This window comes from Hyperolius riggenbachi, chromosome 4 (assembly GCF_040937935.1).
Source record: "Hyperolius riggenbachi isolate aHypRig1 chromosome 4, aHypRig1.pri, whole genome shotgun sequence".
NCBI lineage: Eukaryota > Metazoa > Chordata > Amphibia > Anura > Hyperoliidae > Hyperolius > Hyperolius riggenbachi.
The window spans coordinates 155,732,051-155,750,447 of NC_090649.1; the positions used below are offsets into that span (position 1 = coordinate 155,732,051).

Here is an 18,397-nt window from a genome sequence, read left to right on the forward strand (position 1 = left end):
TTGAATGCAGATCATCATGAAACTAATGACATTATTTGCAAGGTAATCTTTCTTGTGCACATGTAAATTGGGCCCGATGTGCAGATGGTGTGAGCTGAGTCATAATAATTTAGCATGTATAGGTTTGTTGGGGAGTGCTAAACATTTGTAATGCCCATTATATCCCGGTACTTCCCATCATCCTAGTGAACAGTAAGGGCCGCTCCAACTACTAGCGGTATGGAGGAGTCCACACCACTCAGTAGTACTACTGCTGCCTGCAGTGGTGTGTGCTGCAGGGTGGGCATATATTCCATGTAAGTGAAGCGCGCACTACATTAAAATGCACCCAGTCTCTTATTTTTATGACACCACATTTCATTACTATCAAAGTGAATGGCACCTTGCCAGTCAAGGGGCAGCCCAGGCATGAGCTGGCTACCTTAGTAGTAGATCAGTTGAAAGGCTCAATGGGCTGCAACAAGGACTTTTCTGCCTGACTTAAAAGCTTTGCCCACTCTCTGCTCAGTGGCAAGGTGCATGAAAAGTCAGAATAAGCTCATTTTTACCTGAAATAACTTCACTTGCTAGGTGGTGAGAAAACATCTCTTGAGAAAAAACTAAAACATTTATTGATCTGGGATCTTGGTCAGCCAGCATTACTTCAGTAGCAGGGATGCCTCTTATTTTACCTGCAGACTCTGCAAATATAAATTTTACATGACCCCCATTGTTTGATTTGGTCTAAGTGAAATCTCCAGATTTCTGGAATCAAACTGTACGTATGGATCCAAATTTAAAAGGCCTTCAAGGCTGTTAGATGCACACTTCCAGTTTTTTTGAAATGAGAAAGAGGGACTCCTTTTGGTGTAATAATATTTAGGCAAACATGCCAGTGCACATCCTCCACCAACAGTTAGGACAACCAGGACGAATTTATAGGCAAATACCAAATTTTCATCCCACCCCAGATTTCAGTGATGACACAAGAATACTCTCCAGATTTGATCTGACTCATGGAACTGTTGAAAAAGATGTAATTAGTCGTTCTGACTGCATTTTCTACACTTCCATTTCTTTTTCCTTTTAGCTTACTTCCTTTTGTATAAGCAAGAAGTTTTGAATCAGGATGATACCATTTATTGGCTAACTTAGAGATGGACAAACAGTGAGCTTTCGACTTATAAAAAGCCTTCGTCGGACTGGTTCCTGACCAAAACTGAAAAACACAGCTTATATACACTGACATACAGAGGAGCAACATTCTTTAGCAAACATAAATGTAATTAGATGCCTTAACTGTTACTGAGGAGGCTTTCCCAGGCATCCTATCTAAATTGATAAGATCAATAGAATCCTCAACATGACATAAAGCAGACTCTAGTGATGAAGAGACATCGTAAATTCCGAATTCAAATGGTAACTGCCCTGGTTACATGCACCATTAATTCGAAGCTTAAAGTGTACCGAGCACCTTTTTTTCACTCAGGACATTTCTATAGCACATGAAAAATGTATGCCGACTATCTGTTTCATTATTAAAATAAACTTTAATTTTACCTTGTATTTTACATTCAAAGTTGTTAAATTGGCCTGTTTGAGCAGACCTGCCGACCGTCCCCATCCGCAGAAAGTTCAGTAACCTCTAATTGTTTTATTGCGCTAATTACCAAGAGGTAAACCATGCCTTTCATCAGCAAAGAGGGTGAATAATTAGGAGTGTGTTTTCAAAGCATGGCTTTGAAAACACACTCCTTATTATTCACCCTCTTTGCTGATGAAAGGCATGGTTTACCTCTTGGTAATTAGCGCAATAAAACAATTAGAGGTTACTGAACTTTCTGCGGATGGGGACGGTCGGCAGGTCTGCTCAAACAGGCCAATTTAACAACTTTGAATGTAAAATACAAGGTAAAATTAAAGTTTATTTTAATAATGAAACAGATAGTCGGCATACATTTTTCATGTGCTATAGAAATGTCCTGAGTGAAAAAAAGGTGCTCGGTTCACTTTAAGAGAATTGTGGCATTTAAAGCCAGCACCTGAAAGCAAATAAAATGAATAGTGAGAGTGAATTCCATCTTACACAGCATATGGCACAAAAATGAATGAAAAGATAGAAAAATTTAAATTAAAAGAATTGTGGCATTTAAAACCCATCGTACCAGCACAAGAAGTTAGAGTCCTTGTTTAAACCATCTTCTACAGTTTTGAACCAATGTATAAACTTAGTTTCTTGTGTTAGTCTCATGTTTCTCGATTTGAAGCCACCCATTAATACAGTGACGCGAAAATCGCTTAAACTGTGTCCAGGTAAACAAAAGTGTGTTGGTATTGGGAGATCAGTATATTTTGCAATATCCTTTTTCCTGCTGTTAATAGTGGATCTGTGGTGTGTCATGCGATCACGCAGTGGTTGACTTGTTTCTCCCACATAAATTCCTTTGGGGCATTTTGCACACATGATCACGTATACCACATTAGATGAGTCGCAGGAAAAGGTGCCTTGTACTTTGTATTCCTGTTGTGTACCTGGTATTAGTATCCTGTCAGTGGAATGGATGTGTTTACAGGTCCCACACTTTTTCCCTCAGCAGGGGAATGTTCCATTCTGTTCTTGCCTATTTAACCACCCTGGCGTTCTATTAAGATCGCCAGGGCGGCTGCATGAGGGTTTTTTTTAAATAAAAAAAAAACTATTTCATGCAGCCAACTGAAAGTTGGCTGCATGAAAGCCCACTAGATGGCGCTCCGGAGGCGTTCTTCTGATCGCCTCCGGCGGCCAAAAGTAACACGGAAGGCCGCAATGAGCAGCCTTCCGTGTTTGGCTTCTCCTGTCGCCATGGCGACGAGCGGAGTGACGTCATGGACGTCAGCCGACGTCCTGACGTCAGCCGCCTCCGATCCAGCCCTTAGCGCTGGCCGGAACTATTTGTTCCGGCTGCGCAGGGCTCAGGCGGCTGGGGGGACCCTCTTTCGCCGCTGCTCGCGGCGGATCACCGCAGAGCGGCGGCGATCGGGCAGCACACGCGGCTGGCAAAGTGCCGGCTGCGTGTGCTGCTCTTTATTTCATCAAAATCGGCCCAGCAGGGCCTGAGCGGCACCCTCTGGCGGTAATGGACGAGCTGAGCTCGTCCATACCGCTAAGGTGGTTAAGGCACTCCTCACTATCATCTGTTTAAGATTGGGTGGCTGTCGGAACGCTAGGAGGGGAGGTTCAGGGAATATCTTTTTCAGTCTCTGATCCTTGTGTAGAACAGGATGAAGTTCTTTTGCAATCTTTCTTAAGATTTCCAGGCGTGGGTTGTAGGTTACTACCAGTGGGACACGGCTCTCTTCCTGGCTCTGCGTGTACTCCAGGTGCTAAGTCCTAGGGATGTTGTTAGCTTTCTTGATTTGGGTCTCAGCCATTAGAGGATTGTATCCCTGTTTTATGAAATTCTTCTTCAGGTAATCCAGGTGTTTGTCTTTGTCATCCTTGTCAGAACAGATCCGATTGCATCTTATTGCCTGCCTGTCAATTATGGAATTCTTTATATGTTTGGGGTGGAAACTGTCATACCTGAGGTATGTGGGACGATCCGTCGGTTTGCGGTACATGGACGTTTGTAAGCTGTTCTCTCTGATGTATATGGTGGTGTCAAGAAAGTTAATCTCCCTGTGAGAGTAGCTCAATTTCAGTTTGATTGTGGGATGGAAGGCATTGAAGTTCCTGTGAAATTGGATAAGATCCTCCTCACTTGCAGACCAGATGATCAAGATGTCGTCGATAACACGGAAGTAGGCCATGGGTTTTATATGACAAGTATTCAGGTATTCTTCTTCAATCTTTGCCATGAAGAAATTTGCGTACTGCGGTGCAAACCGTGAGCCCATTGCCACTCCCATTTGCTGTAACAATGGGATATTGCAAAATATACTGATCTCCCAATACCAACACACTTTTGTTTACCTGGACACAGTTTAAGCGATTTTCGCGTCACTGTATTAATGGGTGGCTTCAAATCGGGAAACATGAGACTAACACAAGAAACTAAGTTTATACATTGGTTCAAAACTGTAGAAGATGGTTTAAACAAGGACTCTAACTTCTTGTGCTGGTACGATGGGTTTTAAATGCCACAATTCTTTTAATTTAAATTTTTCTATCTTTTCATTCATTTTTGTGCCATATGCTGTGTAAGATGGAATTCACTGTCACTATTCATTTTATTTGCTTTCAGGTGCTGGCTTTAAATGCCACAATTCTCTTAAGCTTCGAATTAATGGTGCATGTAACCAGGCCAGTTACCATTTGAATTCGGAATTTACCATGTCTCTTCATCACTAGAGTCTGCTTTATGTCATGTTGAGGATTCTATTGATCTTATCAATTTAGATAGGATGCCTGGGAAAGCCTCCTCAGTAACAGTTAAGGCATCTAATTACATTTATGTTTGCTAAAGAATGTTTCTCCTCTGCATGTCAGTGTATATAAGCTGTGTTTTTCAGTTTTGGGCAGGAACCAGTCCGACGAAGGCTTTTTATAAGTCGAAAGCTCACTGTTTATCCATCTCTAAGTTAGCCAATAAATGGTATCATCCTGATTCAAAACTTCTTGCTTTTACTCATGGCTAACACAGTACAACACTTTACTGCTTTCCTTTTGTATAGAGCCTCAAATATTATTTTTTTTATTACTGTGTTAACTGTTTCAAAGTCTCATTCATCTTTTATATCTGAAAATCAGAATACCAAGGGGCAAAAAATAGATATGTGTTCTCACCCTATTCTGACTTGTCATAGTAGGTTAGGTTTTCGGAAGGGTGGAAGCTTACTCTTGTTATGGTATTGTCACCTCTATGAAATGTCATTAGATTCATACAGTGGTGCCCACAGTGTAGCAGCACTATGGAAGTGTCGAGTTAAGACTCCATGTAGATAAATTAGTAAAGTAACAATGTGTTAGAGACAAATCTACCATAGGCCTGTAGTACCGGACATAGTGAGCTAGGTCTTACAGCTGGGCAGAACCGGATCATCCACAAGGCAAACCTAGGCAGCTGCTTAGGGCCTGGAGAGAGTCTAGGGGTCTGGCGGATGCTAGGTCCCACCAAATCTGCTATCTTGTCTAGTGCACCACTTCATCTTAATTCTTTTCTACAGCTGGGTATAAGGAAATTGCACTTTTGCTATAAGTTTGCCTAAAAACTATATTAGTGCTGCAAATTAACATTTGAAATTGGGCAGCACGGTGGCGTAGTGGTTAGCGCTCTAGCCTTGCATCACTGGGTCCCCGGTTCAAATCCCGGCCAGGTCAACATCTGCAAAGGAGTTTGTATGTTCTCCCCGTGTCTGCATGGGTTTCCTCCGGGTACTCCGATTTCCTCTCACATCCCCAAAAACATACAGGTAGGTTAATTGGCTTCCCCCCAAATTGGCCTTAGACTACGATACATACACTACACTGGGCATATGACTATGGCAGGGTTTAGATTGTGAGCCCCTTTGAGGGACAGTTAGTGACAAGACAATATACTCTGTACAGCGCTGCGGAAGATGTCGACGCTATATAAATACTAAATAATAATAATAATTGTTAGTAGACAGCGCTCTCCACGTAGATGAATCCTAAAAAGAGAATCTGACATAGTGTGATACTGTATTACAACAAGTCACAGTGCTCCACTATAACACCCAGTGCCACAGTGATCAGTTCATGCACAACACTCCACTGTGAGACAAGTAATCTTCCAATGAAAATGTTGGGGCTCACCAGATTGTAGCCACCTCATAAACCAGGTGGATCTAGCATTTAAACCATTGTCCTCATATGCAAATAACTCAGCTGGGTTTCACAATTATAACTTCACATCTTTTAATGCGGCTCAAAATAAAACAGAAGGCCATAGCGTAATATGTCTTTAACAGCCACAGATCACGCTAAGTATTGCACCTACATGTCTCTGATAAAAAAAAAACAGCATTGTATGCACTAAATGCTGATGTTCAACCCGGCACTGGTCGGGGAATGCTAAGGCCGCAGCGCCCCACTCTCAGATTTCATCAACACGAATCTCCCCGCGTCTGTAACCCTCCTAGGACTCCTGGAAGTGACTTCACATTGCACTGGGCAATCATTTTGTCCAGCCAATTTTTGGAGTTTTATGTGACATTATGTCCAATTTGCTTTTTTTCCCCCTTCTTTTTTTGTTTTCTTCCACACAAAGGGAGTAAACGTGTATAACAAAGCGTGTTACTGCAATACTTTCATGAATGATATATATGTGTACAGTATATATATATATATATATATATATATATATATATATATATATATATATATATATATATATATATATATACAGTGGGTTGCAAAAGTATTCGGCCCCCTTGAAGTTTTCCACATTTTGTCACATTACTGCCACAAACATGAATAAATTTTATTGGAATTCCACGTGAAAGACCAATACAAAGTGGTGTACACGTGAGAAGTGGATCAAAAATCATACATCATTCCAAACATTTTTTACAAATAAATAAGTGCAAAGTGGGGTGTGCGTAATTATTCGGCCCCCTGAGTCAATACTTTGTAGACTGTATTCATAGAAAGGACCAGATATATAAAGTACGAAGTCTCTCAGTTCTTGTGGTACAAAAGTATCAAAACATCTTTATTGACATAAGTACAAAAATTCTTGGTTTAAAAAAAGGAGGAAATCTCTGTAAGGTGCTCCTCATAGGATAGTCACAGGAATATTCAATAGTAGCAAGAGCTTAAGGTATTCAACAATATATCAATTAACGGTATATAAATTGGCAACGACACGCTCGTTTCGGGCAAAAATACCCTTCATCAGGCCACTGTATTAAGCAATTTCTATTTATCCTGTTGGCGACATATGGCAGGAGCAAGAAACAAAACGGCATCTAACTTAGCAGACGCATATCACACCATCCTGACGGCAGGTATAAAGAACCATGCGGCTAAAGGCAGGAGTGTACCTTTTTTTTAAACCAAGAATTTTTGTACTTATGTCAATAAAGATGTTTTGATACTTTTGTACCACAAGAACTGAGAGACTTCGTACTTTATATATCTGGTCCTTTCTATGAATACAGTGAATTGTCTGGGGTGAAGTGGATCACACCAAAAGGGACGCTATGGTTTTTTAGTCTTGCTTCCATTTGCCAAAAAGACACACTCCCAATTATAATATTATCATCAATACTTTGTAGAACCACCTTTTGCTGCAATTACAGCTGCCAGTCTTTTAGGGTATGTCTCTACCAGCTTTGCACATCTAGAGACTGAAATCCTTGCCCATTCATCTTTGCAAAACAGCTCCAGCTCAGTCAGATTAGATGGACGGCGTTTGTGAACAGCAGTTTTCAGATCTTGCCACAGATTCTCGATTGGATTTAGATCTGGACTTTGACTGGGCAATTCTAACACATAGATATGTTTTGTTTTAAACCATTCCATTGTTTCCCTGTCTTTATGTTTAGGGTCACTGTCCTGCTGGAAGGTGAACATCCGCCCCAGTCTCAAGTCTTTTGCAGTCTCCAAGAGGTTTTCTTCCAAGTTTGCCCTGTATTTGGCTCCATCCATCTTCCCATCAACTCTGACCAGCTTCCCTGTACTGCTGAAGAGATGCACCCCCCGAGCATGATGCTGCCACCACCATATTTGACAGTGGGGATGGTGTGTTCAGAGTGATGTGCAGTCTTAGTTTTCCGCCACACATAGCGTTTTGCATTTTGGCCAAAAAGTTCCATTTTGGTCTCATCTGACCAGAGCACCTTCTTCCACATGGTTGCTGTGTCCCCCACATGGCTTGTGGCAAACTGCAAACGGGACTTCTTATGCTTTCTGTTAACAATGCCTTTCTTCTTGCCACTCTTCCATAAAGGCCAACTTTGTACAGTGCATGACTAATAGTTGTCCTATGGACAGAGTCTCCCACCTGAGCTGTAGATCTCAGCAGCTCGTCCAGAGTCACCATGGGCCTCTTGACTGCATTTCTGATCAGCGCTCTACTTGTTCGGCCTGTGAGTTTAGGTGGATGGCCTTGTCTTGGTAGGTTTACAGTTGTGCCATACTCCTTCCATTTCTGAATGATTGCTTGAACAGTGCTCCGTGGGATGTTCAAGGCTTTGGAAATCTTTTTGTAGCCTAAGCCTGCTTTACATTTCTCAAAAACTTGATCCCTGACCTGTCTTGTGTGTTCTTTGGACTTCACAGTGTTGTTGCTCCCAATATTCTCTTAGACAACCTCTGAGGCCCTCACAGAGCTGCTGTATTTGTACTGACATTAGATTACACACAGGTGCATTCTATTTAGTCATTAGCACTCATCAGGCAATGTCTATAGGCAACTGACTGCACTCAGATCAAAGGGGGCCGAATAATTATGCACACACCACTTTGCAGTTATTTATTTGTAAAAAAATGTTTGGAATCATGTATGATTTTCGTCCCACTTCTCATGTGTACACCACTTTGTGTTAGTCTTTCATGTGGAATTCCAATAAAATTGATTCATGTTTGTGGCAGTAATTTGACAAAATGTGGAAAACTTCAAGGGGGCCGAATACCTTTGCAACCCACTGTATATATATATATGCATATATATATATATATATATATATATATGCATATATATATATATATATATATATATTACTATCTATATCTAAGCTAGCTATTCTGTGGCCCCTAGAGACATTTACTATTAGGTGTCCATAGTGCTATATGCTGTTATTGCTGTATGCATGAAGTGTTTAATTACTTGTTTTTATGACCTATTTAAGCATTAGTTGCTCCACAACTCTAATTTGAACTTAATGAGCGTAAAAAATAAATAGAGAAGGAGAAAGTCTCTCATATGGCAGCATTCAGTAAGAGCTGTATTTATTTTAGACTCTGCAGTTATGAAATCCATTTTTATCAAGTTTTAAAACATTACTGATTTATATCTTGCTATCTCTATATAGACATACTTTTTTGTTTATTTTTGCAGTGGAATTATATAATCTGTAAGTCTTTTGCACGATCTCTTAGCATGCTTAAAGTGACACTGAAGTGAAAAAAACCTTATGATGTAATGGGTTGTATGTGTAGTACTATTTAATAGAACACAAGTAGCAAAGACCTCAGTCTCGTATTTAAATTTTTAGATATATACCTTTTTTTTATAACATTGCATAATTTTGCCATGTTTGCAATTACAAGCCACTCTGTATAAAAACAAGCAGAACTAATGACCTTTTTAACTTTCCTGCAGTAAAAATCTTATCTAAACCTGTCTCTGTTTCTTTGATACATAAGTACTCCAGAAAACAGTGACCCAAGTTGGGTCCAAAGCTCAGAGAGGCTCTTTTGCATAGATAACAATTGAAGTTTCTTAACTCTTCCTGTACTGGAAACAATATAAAAGCGCGTACACACGCCATACTTCAGCAAAAGATGGGTCCGTCAGTCCCTCCCGCTTTGCGGACTTTCTGCCGACAGTAGCACGTGTGTACGGCAGACTGTGTACACACGCCGCTGAGCGGATCTGTCAGAAACAGTCTTATCAGTCTACCACCAGCGTGTACACATGTGCTACTGTCAGCAGAACGTCCGCCCAGCGGGAGGGTCTGACGGACCCATCCTTTGCTGAAGTATGGCGTGTGTACGCGCCTTTAGACTCATATCTGTGCTACTTATGTTCTATTTCTTAGCTGTACTACACATAAAATCATTATCTCATAAGTTTATTTTTACTTCAGATTCCGTTTAATGAACTTTGTACACAATGGAAATAGTACCTAGTTTATTGACCACTTTTTTAAACCCTTTCTCAACAAGCTCAAGAAAGAGCTACAAATAAGATGAAAAGAGTTTGGTAATATATAGTACACTTATATGCAGTACTAGCTGAAGACCTGGCATTGCTCGAGTTCGTATTTGGTTGTTGCTAGGTCTGGCCACTTTTTCTACCTTGACACACAGTCACTCAATGACCAAGTTTGTGAGCTTTGAGGTCTTTGGGATCATTAACGTGAGAATGATAGCAGTTTAAATTTTCCCGGTAAAATAAAGCAAACAAGTCTAAGAATGGCTGCAGTTTACATTTTCCCGTTTAAAATCAATGGCTGTAATTTAATTGGCTGTTTTATGCTCTGCCCACTTTCCCTGAATTATTAACCTCGTCACCAAGTCACCAACTGTGCAAAGTTTGGGGACTTTGGATTTATTACTGGCTGCCTTTCAATTTTTGGGTGAAATCTGACTGGCTGTTTGTGGTTCCACCCAGGTTTGTGGGGGATGGGGGGCATAAGACCCTCAGAACATGTCTCTCCAGTTAGTCAGGGACCGTTATACCAAATTTTGTTGAAATCGGTCAAGGAATTTTCGAGTGATGGCGGTACCAGAAAATTTGTAATTTGTAACACGGTAACAGTAAATTTGGGTCCAAATTACCAATCAATGGCAGAATTTCAATGGATGCCTACGGCATTGCCTGAAAAATTACGCTTTTGATTTTTCTTTGCGCGATTGGCAGCGGGGGGCCTGGTTAAGGTTAGGCAGGGGGAAGGGGGTTCAAGGTTAGGCATTAGGTAGGGTGTTTGGAGGGAGGGGGGCGGTTAGGTTTAGGTATCAGCAAGAGTGTCTGGGGAGGGGTGGTTATGTTTACGTGTCACACACCTAAACACACACACACACTGTTGCCCCAGATAGTCCCCCACTATTCTGTTTCCCGCACCAAACTGTTCCTGCCATCATTGGCCCCCTCCACTACATGCAGAGAGTGTCTATGGGCTGTGAGAGTAAGATTAATAAGTATAATTAATGTTATAAAGGCTAAACCTGCCATATTGCCATACTGTATAGTGGTAATGAACCAAGCAGCAGCAACCCTGCTGACATCCAAGAGCCTATTGTTACCTCGATCAGCATTAGGTCATGTGACCTAATTTAATAACAGGAGTTTGAGGTGTAGATGCTTTGCCATGAAATAGGCCAACGTTTCAGCATTCTGTTTGATGAATAATGTATATTTGTGCCGAGAGTTTGGCATCATGGAAATTCTTTCATTACAACTCTGGATTACTTTAATGTTCTATTTTGTAGTATTGCAAAAGAGTTACATTTCGGAAACCAGCCTCTGGAGGAAGGCATAAATGAACTCCCTAGATCAGCACATTCCTGCAGACCCATTTCTGCCTGGAGAAGGAAATGAAAGTAAATGTTGACAATTTTCGTGCCCACAAAATGGCAATTAGCCGACAGTGCAGGACATCATATGACCAGTTGGCTGCTACAACAGAAGAAAAACACAGATGTAAGGGTGGCAAAGGTTCAATGATAATCTACCAGTCTAACATGTGTGAAACTGGAACTGTCTGTATAAAGGTGTCCGTATGCACTGCATGATCGTGAACAGTCTTCTGTGAGTCTGGGAAGACTGAAAAGCTGGGCTGTACTGCTGCTGGTGCATAAGTATGTGCAACCATACATAGCACAAGGGTACTTCTCATGGCTTTATGGGGGACCTCTGCTTACCACGGTTATTGAAGCATAACAAGTGTTGAGTTTTATGAAAAACAAATATATATTGCATATTGCAATCATGGTGTGCTACCAATAAATGTATACGTGTCAAAAAGTACTTGAAATCATCTTACACATATCACTTAGCAAGCACTGATTTCCTAATGGGAAAAAATACTTAAATAATGTTGATAAATGCTGTTAGGAAAAACTCCTGAAGTAAAGAAATATGTTGGGAATTAAAGTAAACCTGAGACGAAAAGTGGTGGAGGGGAGGAATTATACATACCTGAGGCTTCTTCCAGCCCCCTCCAGGCTTATCACTCTGTTGCCGTCCTCCACTGCCTCCTAGATCTTCCATAATTGTCCCCGGAAAGTCCTCCAGTTCAGGGTATACTGCCCATGCGCTTCCCAACCTTTATGGAGCTGGAGGAAGCCCCAGGTATGTATAATCCCCCCCCCCCCTTGTTTGTCTTAGGTGCACAGTAAGCCCAAGAAGTCTACATTACCTGCTTCTGGTGTTTCTGCCATTCATCGTCTTCGCGGTCCCTCCCATTCTCTGTTCCTGACCTTTAATATTAGACTGGTCCCTCAGTCGTGTATTCTCCAGGAAGCTCCCATGGCTGTGTACAAGCGCTTTTGAACTGGGCAGGTGCGAGTATGAACCACGCACTCCCAGTAAAAGGAAGCACTCGTGCAGGAAAGAAGTGGTGCTCAAGAAGTTTCTTTCACTGGGCATGAGCGGTTTGGAAATCGCACATGCCCAGTTCAGAATCGCTTGTTCACTGCTTGGTGCATCCTGGAGGCTATGGGAAAAAAAGGTCCTGGAATGGAAGGGGCCGCAAGGCAACAAGCAGCAGGAGGGTAATGAGTATTTGGCACTCAAGCCCATCATGTTTAAAAATGTAAACTTTTGGCATAATGTAGGTATGCTTTAAGTGACATTCCCCATAAATTTAAGGCAATGTTTCCTAAACAGAGATTGTCAAAGTGATGCTAAATGTTCCGACTTGCATGTACATTTTATGCTTATTGCATGCAGTTTGTTAGGGCCCTTTCACACTAGAGGGCTTTTTCGGCGTTTTAATGCCACGGCCATAATTGGCGTTTTCCAAGGTAAAATGAAAGTCCATAGACTTTCATTTTACCTTTCACACTTAACGCTGCGTTTTGGAGCGTTGCATTTTGAAGCTCCCAGGAGCTTTTTTAGGGCTGACCTCGGCATTTCTCATTACAATTGATGGTAATGTGTTGCAGTTAAAACGCCCTCAGAACGCCTTCAAAACGTCTGCAGCCAAAACACAGCGTTTTAGCCTTTTACCGCTGCCTGTAGTGTGAAAGAGCCCTTATTGTTCAGATCAAATCAGCAGGAGGTGTGTTTGGTTGGTCTAAATCCAATTTGCATTAACTTTGCATGCAAGCTGGATTTATTATATGGGAAATACCTGAATTGAGGACATGTGACTCACATTGTGATCAGTTCAATGCCGATACACAGACTCCATTCCACACTTTCTGGGAGCCTAGCTGTACCCACACTAATAAAGCTCTACCTTTAGGTTTGTTTTTAAAAGCACTTGGAGCGAAACGCTGATGATGAGCCGTTTAGTGAGAGCGGATACTGTACATTCTCATAGGATAGCATTGATTCCGTCACCATCCATCACGTCCGGTCAATCCAGAATTATTATGCAGGACCCAAACTTGCATTTCATTTGTTAGAATGGACTGAGTGGATCCATTCCAAACCGACTGATGTGAGCGGATCCTATTGCATTGCAAATAGTCCATTCAAATCCACTCCATTTCATTCCGTTTTATGCAATGTTTATTTTTGTGCCAGTGTGAACTTAGACTCACTCTGTGAAGTGCTGCAGAAAATTTGAGTGCTTTAAACATAATAATAATTATTATTTGGTTTAAACAAATATCCAGGCACTTTTGCCATGTGTAAGGGTAGCCATAGACTTATGTTCCACAATAAACAAGTCATGTATCAATCCAGACAGAATCAGCACTTGTAAAGATGATTATCTGATTTCATGAACGTGTCTGTGTCGTGAAATGTCTGGCAGTGTACCACACAGACAAGAATCTCTACAATCTCCACATGCTTACTCAACACTTAAAGGAAACCTGAGATGAGCAAATTAAACTATTTTATACTTACCCGGGGCTTCCTCCAGCCCTATGAGCACCGATGCATCCCTCGCCGTTCTCCTGAGTGCCTCTGTTCTCTGGCTATCGGTCCCGGTAACTGGCTCAGCCGCACTAGACCGGCAAGTATAAAATATTTTAGTGTACTCGTCTCAGGTACACTTTTAGAAAAAGTTCATACATTTGCTTAAAAACTGACAGAGGGCAGAGCACAGTCAGAAGTGTCTCAGAAGGATATAGCTTGCAGCTCTGGATGTCTGTGATACAGAGAGTAGCAGGTGAAGGGGCTCTTCACCATTACTTTAAGTGAAAGCAATTTACTTGGCATCAGTTAAGGCACACATTAAACAATGCCCCTCAAATGAATAAGTAAACATTACATTAATAGAAAAAATTGCTGTGTAGATGAGCTTAAAGTACACCTGAACTGAGAGGCATGTGGAGGCTGCCATATTCATCTCCTTTCAGCAATACCAGCTGCTTAGCAGTACTGTTGATCTCTTTGGCTACAGTAGTGTCTGAACCACATGCCTAAAATTAGCATGCAGCTAATCCAGTCAGACTCCAGTCAGAAACATTGATCTACTTGCTTGTTCAGGGTCTGTGGTTAAATAAATTGGAGGCAGAGAATCAGCAGGACAGCCAGGCAGCAGATATTGTTTAAAAGGAAATAAATATGGTAGTCTTCATATTCCCTTTCAGTTAAGGTGTCCTTTAAAGGTAAACTTGGCTTACAGTCAGTTGTCTATAATCGCCTGGCAGTGTGCACTCCACTTTAAAGGGATACTTAAGTCAAAAATAAAAAAATGATTTTTACTCACCTGGGGCATCCCTCAGCCCCCTGAAGCTGTATGGTGCCCTCACAGCCTCGCTCCGATCCTCCTGTCTCCGCCGGCGGCTACTTCCGGGTTCCGCGACAGCCGCCGACAGGCTGGGAACGTGAGTGATTCTCCGCGTTCCCAGCCGCTATATCACCCTCTATGCTGCTATAGCGCATAACATATACGCTATAGCAGCATAGAGGGAGATATAGCGGCTGGGAACGCGGAGAATCACTTGCGTTCCCAACCTGTCAGTGGCTGTCGCGGAACCCGGAAGTAGCCGCCGGCGGAGACAGGAGGATCGGAGCGAGGCTGTGAGGGCACCATACAGCTTCAGGGGGCTGAGGGATGCCCCAGGTGAGTAAAAATCATTTTTTATTTTTGACTTAAGTATCCCTTTAAGGCCTGGAACCAACAAGCAGTACTTTTCTAAGCACTAGTGATTTTAAAAGCTCTTGCTAATGCAATGCTATGGGGGATTTTTTTTCAAATCACATCCCTCAAGTGTGATCACATCCATAGCATTACATTAGTAAGAGCTTTTCAAATCACAAGCGCTTAGAAATGGTTTTCGAAAAGCTAGTGGGTTCCAGGCCTTAAGAGACTATAAAGTCTAAAACAGACATGCATGGCGTTCTTCTAAAAAGTTATAATGACTTCAGCAGTGTTTTCAGTGTAACTCATCCTTGGAGACCCCTGTGCGCCCACTACTGGTGCTTAGTTACTTCCCCTTGCAGCCAATGTGCCATGTCACTCTCAGAGATACAGAGTGCCACAAATATGCCACAACACTCTGTTGCAAAGGGCAGGGCTAAACATCGGAGATGGGAGCACAGTGGGTCTTTGAGGATGAGTTACACTTAAAATACAGACAAAATCATTATAACTTTTTAGAAGAAAGCCGTGCATACCATGCCTGTTTTAGACTTTATAGCCTCTTTAAGTGACTGTAACATATGTATATTAAAGGTAAAATGTTCTGTCTTTCTGTCTTTTGATGTGCTCATTGTTGATTGTTGATTCTCAAGATGCATTTACAGACGGAACACTTTTCAAAAAATGTATCATAATCATTGTTATGAAATTTAATAAACATGTATGGAATCATGATAAAACAGTTGGAAAATGGTAGTATGCAATTCCACAAATTTCCTTCATTGTTCTCCATTGGCGGATTGATACATATGAACTTCTTGTGTTTCATTGGCGGATGGATACACATGTACTTCTTGTGTTCCATTGGTGGATGGATACAACTTTACTTCTTGTTTTCCATTGGTTTGTGGATGGATACAAATGTACTTCTTGTTTTTTATTGGCGGATGACTACACATTTTTTTTTATTGTTTTCCATTGGCGGATGGATACACATGTACTTGGATCATCTCCACCTATAAATAGGTGGACTTCCTTGTTCATAAAGTAATGCCCAAATTCAGAGAAAAAGTTTTCTGCAAACAAATGCTTTATGTATAATATTTACACATTCCAAGCCAGCAATGCTGTCTGTACATAATTACACCTCTGTATATTCACAGTATATCCGCACTTCTGATTTGCGCACGCTCTGTAGGGATTTTATGCTCTCGCTCCTCGATCTAATGCTTGATCTGTTGAAGAGTCTCTGAGAGAAGGATCTACACATGAAGAAATAGATGATGGGATCCAGGCACACATTGCAGGCTGACAGGAAAAGAGTGGCTTCCTTACAGTTTACTAAGACCTGGTATATGTCCTTACCCATCACGGTATCCAGTCGGCTGTATAAGAAGGGCAGCCCGCAGAGGTGATAGGGTAAGAAACAGACAAAAAACACAGCCACCACCACACGGATACTCTGATTATGTCTTCGCGTCCTGCTTGAACAGCTAACAAAAGGCTTGCTGGATTTCTGGATGTGCCGGGATATTGAAATGTAACAAGCAATTAACACCACCATCACGGTAAAGAATATGAACATATTAATGTATGTAGTTGCTTCATGCCATTTAGCGCCAACTGGGCTCTTGAGTTTTTTGCAGTCATCGATATTGTCTTTGGTTGGCTGGGCATTGGTCAGAACAATATTAGGCAAGGCAACAAAGAACATGGCCATCCAAACGCATGCAGAGACCATCTTGGTGAACTTGATACTGTACATTTTTGAGCTCCCAAAAGGTTTCACCACTTTCAGGTACCTGTCAATGCTAATCAGCCCGAGGAACACAATACTAATGTACATGCTTGTGTAGAAGAGGATGCTGGTGTAGCGACAGAGGTAAACATTGAAGTGCCATGGAGCAGCACCAGAAGTCTGGACGATTTTAAATGGAAAGGATGCAGTCATGAGCAGATCAGCAACCATTATGTTCTTGAGGTACAAAATGAAGCTTGTTTTATTCCTGATGTGGAAGAAAATCCAGACCGCGAGGCCATTCAGCATGATACTTGCCAGGCATATGACTAGATACAACACAGGGAAGATGATCCTTAGGAGTTCTGGAAGAGATGTAGAGTTCCCCTCTGGGCCTGTGGTGTTTATGTACAATTCATTTCTTCTGTCATCTGTAAAAAGGAAAAAGAAAATGATTAGGATGGTTACCTGAAGTTTGGAGCAGAACTTAATGAACATTAATCTTTTCCTCCAATCTAGCGGAACTTCACCCACCACCATGAACACATCAGACTGCAAATCACCAATAATGTGACAGAGATACCTCAGATATTCCCCTTGTACTACAACATATTGAGCCTTAATGCTGGTTACTTGACTTGTGCCTAGGCATAGGAAATGTGGGGAAATCTTTGTACAGGGTCATAGGGGTGTATACATTAAACTATTTTTACATAGTAAAGACGTACCACACAATGACATACCTATTTTTACCTCGTAGTTCGCTTCTGGAGTAAACCGCCGCATCCCCACGGCAAAATGAGGGCTTTAGACCCGCCAAATCCCTGGGGGAAAATCCAGGGAGCGCTTCCTGAAAAAGGCAGAGCTTTCTGCTTTAGCCCTGCTTCTACTGAAGTCAATCGCCGCGGATCTCCGCCTCTCCCCGCCCCTCTCTGTCTTCCTTCACAGAGAGGGGCGGGGAGAATTGGAGATTTGGAGATTGACGTCAGTAGAGGCAGAGCTACAGCACAAAGCTCTGCCTCCCCGGGAAGCAAAATTAATGACTTTGAAAGTTGTGGATGTTTGCCCCGGGATTTGGGAGGTATAAACCCTTCGTTTTGACACTGGGATGCGGCGGTTTACCTATACTGAGACTCCCGAAGCGAAGTACCAGGTAAAAATTGCATGTCTCTTTAAGACATGCCCTTGACAAACCTCTAACCATGCCTAGCCACACCCTTAGTCACCCATACCAGAAAGCATCCATTAGCAAAAGATATTGTTTTATAATTGAAACCACAGCGGTGCTTTCTATCATATCAATATAAAGGATGGGAATAAAGTTTGGAGTCAATTAAAAATATTTTTCAGTAGAAAAATACATATATTTACAAAGATCTGTACATCAGCCCTGAAAGAGGGACAAATGAGTAAGAAAGAGTGACAGAGGGATTTGGTTCCCCTACGAGGGACCGTCCCTCCAAAAGAGGACAGTTGGGAGCTATGCGATGAGTAGAGCAGAATGCAATGCACTAAATGCAATTCTGATTAACGGAGTTTACTGAATGCGTCCTATTGTTCCCAGTGCTTCTGTTAAATTGTAATGCTTGAGAAAGGGTTCACGGGAGCTTGAAACAGACTGGTGGCATTGCAGTTGGCTGTGCTTTGATGACTCAGTGTTGAGCAACTTTTGGAGTCTGAAATACAAGTATGTCATGGAGTCATGGTCCTAAATAAAACCACAGTATACACACACACACACACACACACACTAATTTCCCAGCTTTTACATGTTCACCAGCTAGTCCTAAATGCTGCTGCAGATTGTAT

At 41.8% G+C, this 18,397-nt stretch overlaps 2 protein-coding genes across 15 annotated transcripts in view; one reads left to right on the plus strand and one right to left on the minus strand.

Moving 5' to 3' along the window:
- The window catches only part of MED12L (mediator complex subunit 12L), a 742,320-nt gene that overhangs the window by 454,920 nt on the left and 269,003 nt on the right, over positions 1 to 18,397 (plus strand). The window lies entirely within an intron of this gene.
- The window catches only part of GPR87 (G protein-coupled receptor 87), a 28,998-nt gene continuing 26,146 nt past the window's right edge, over positions 15,546 to 18,397 (minus strand). For both annotated transcript variants that reach the window (XM_068280825.1, XM_068280824.1), the window contains one exon: positions 15,546 to 17,019. In XM_068280825.1, coding sequence (XP_068136926.1) covers positions 15,992 to 17,019 — 1,028 coding nt within the window. In that variant the 3' untranslated portion in view covers positions 15,546 to 15,991. The remainder of the gene's footprint in view (positions 17,020 to 18,397) is intronic.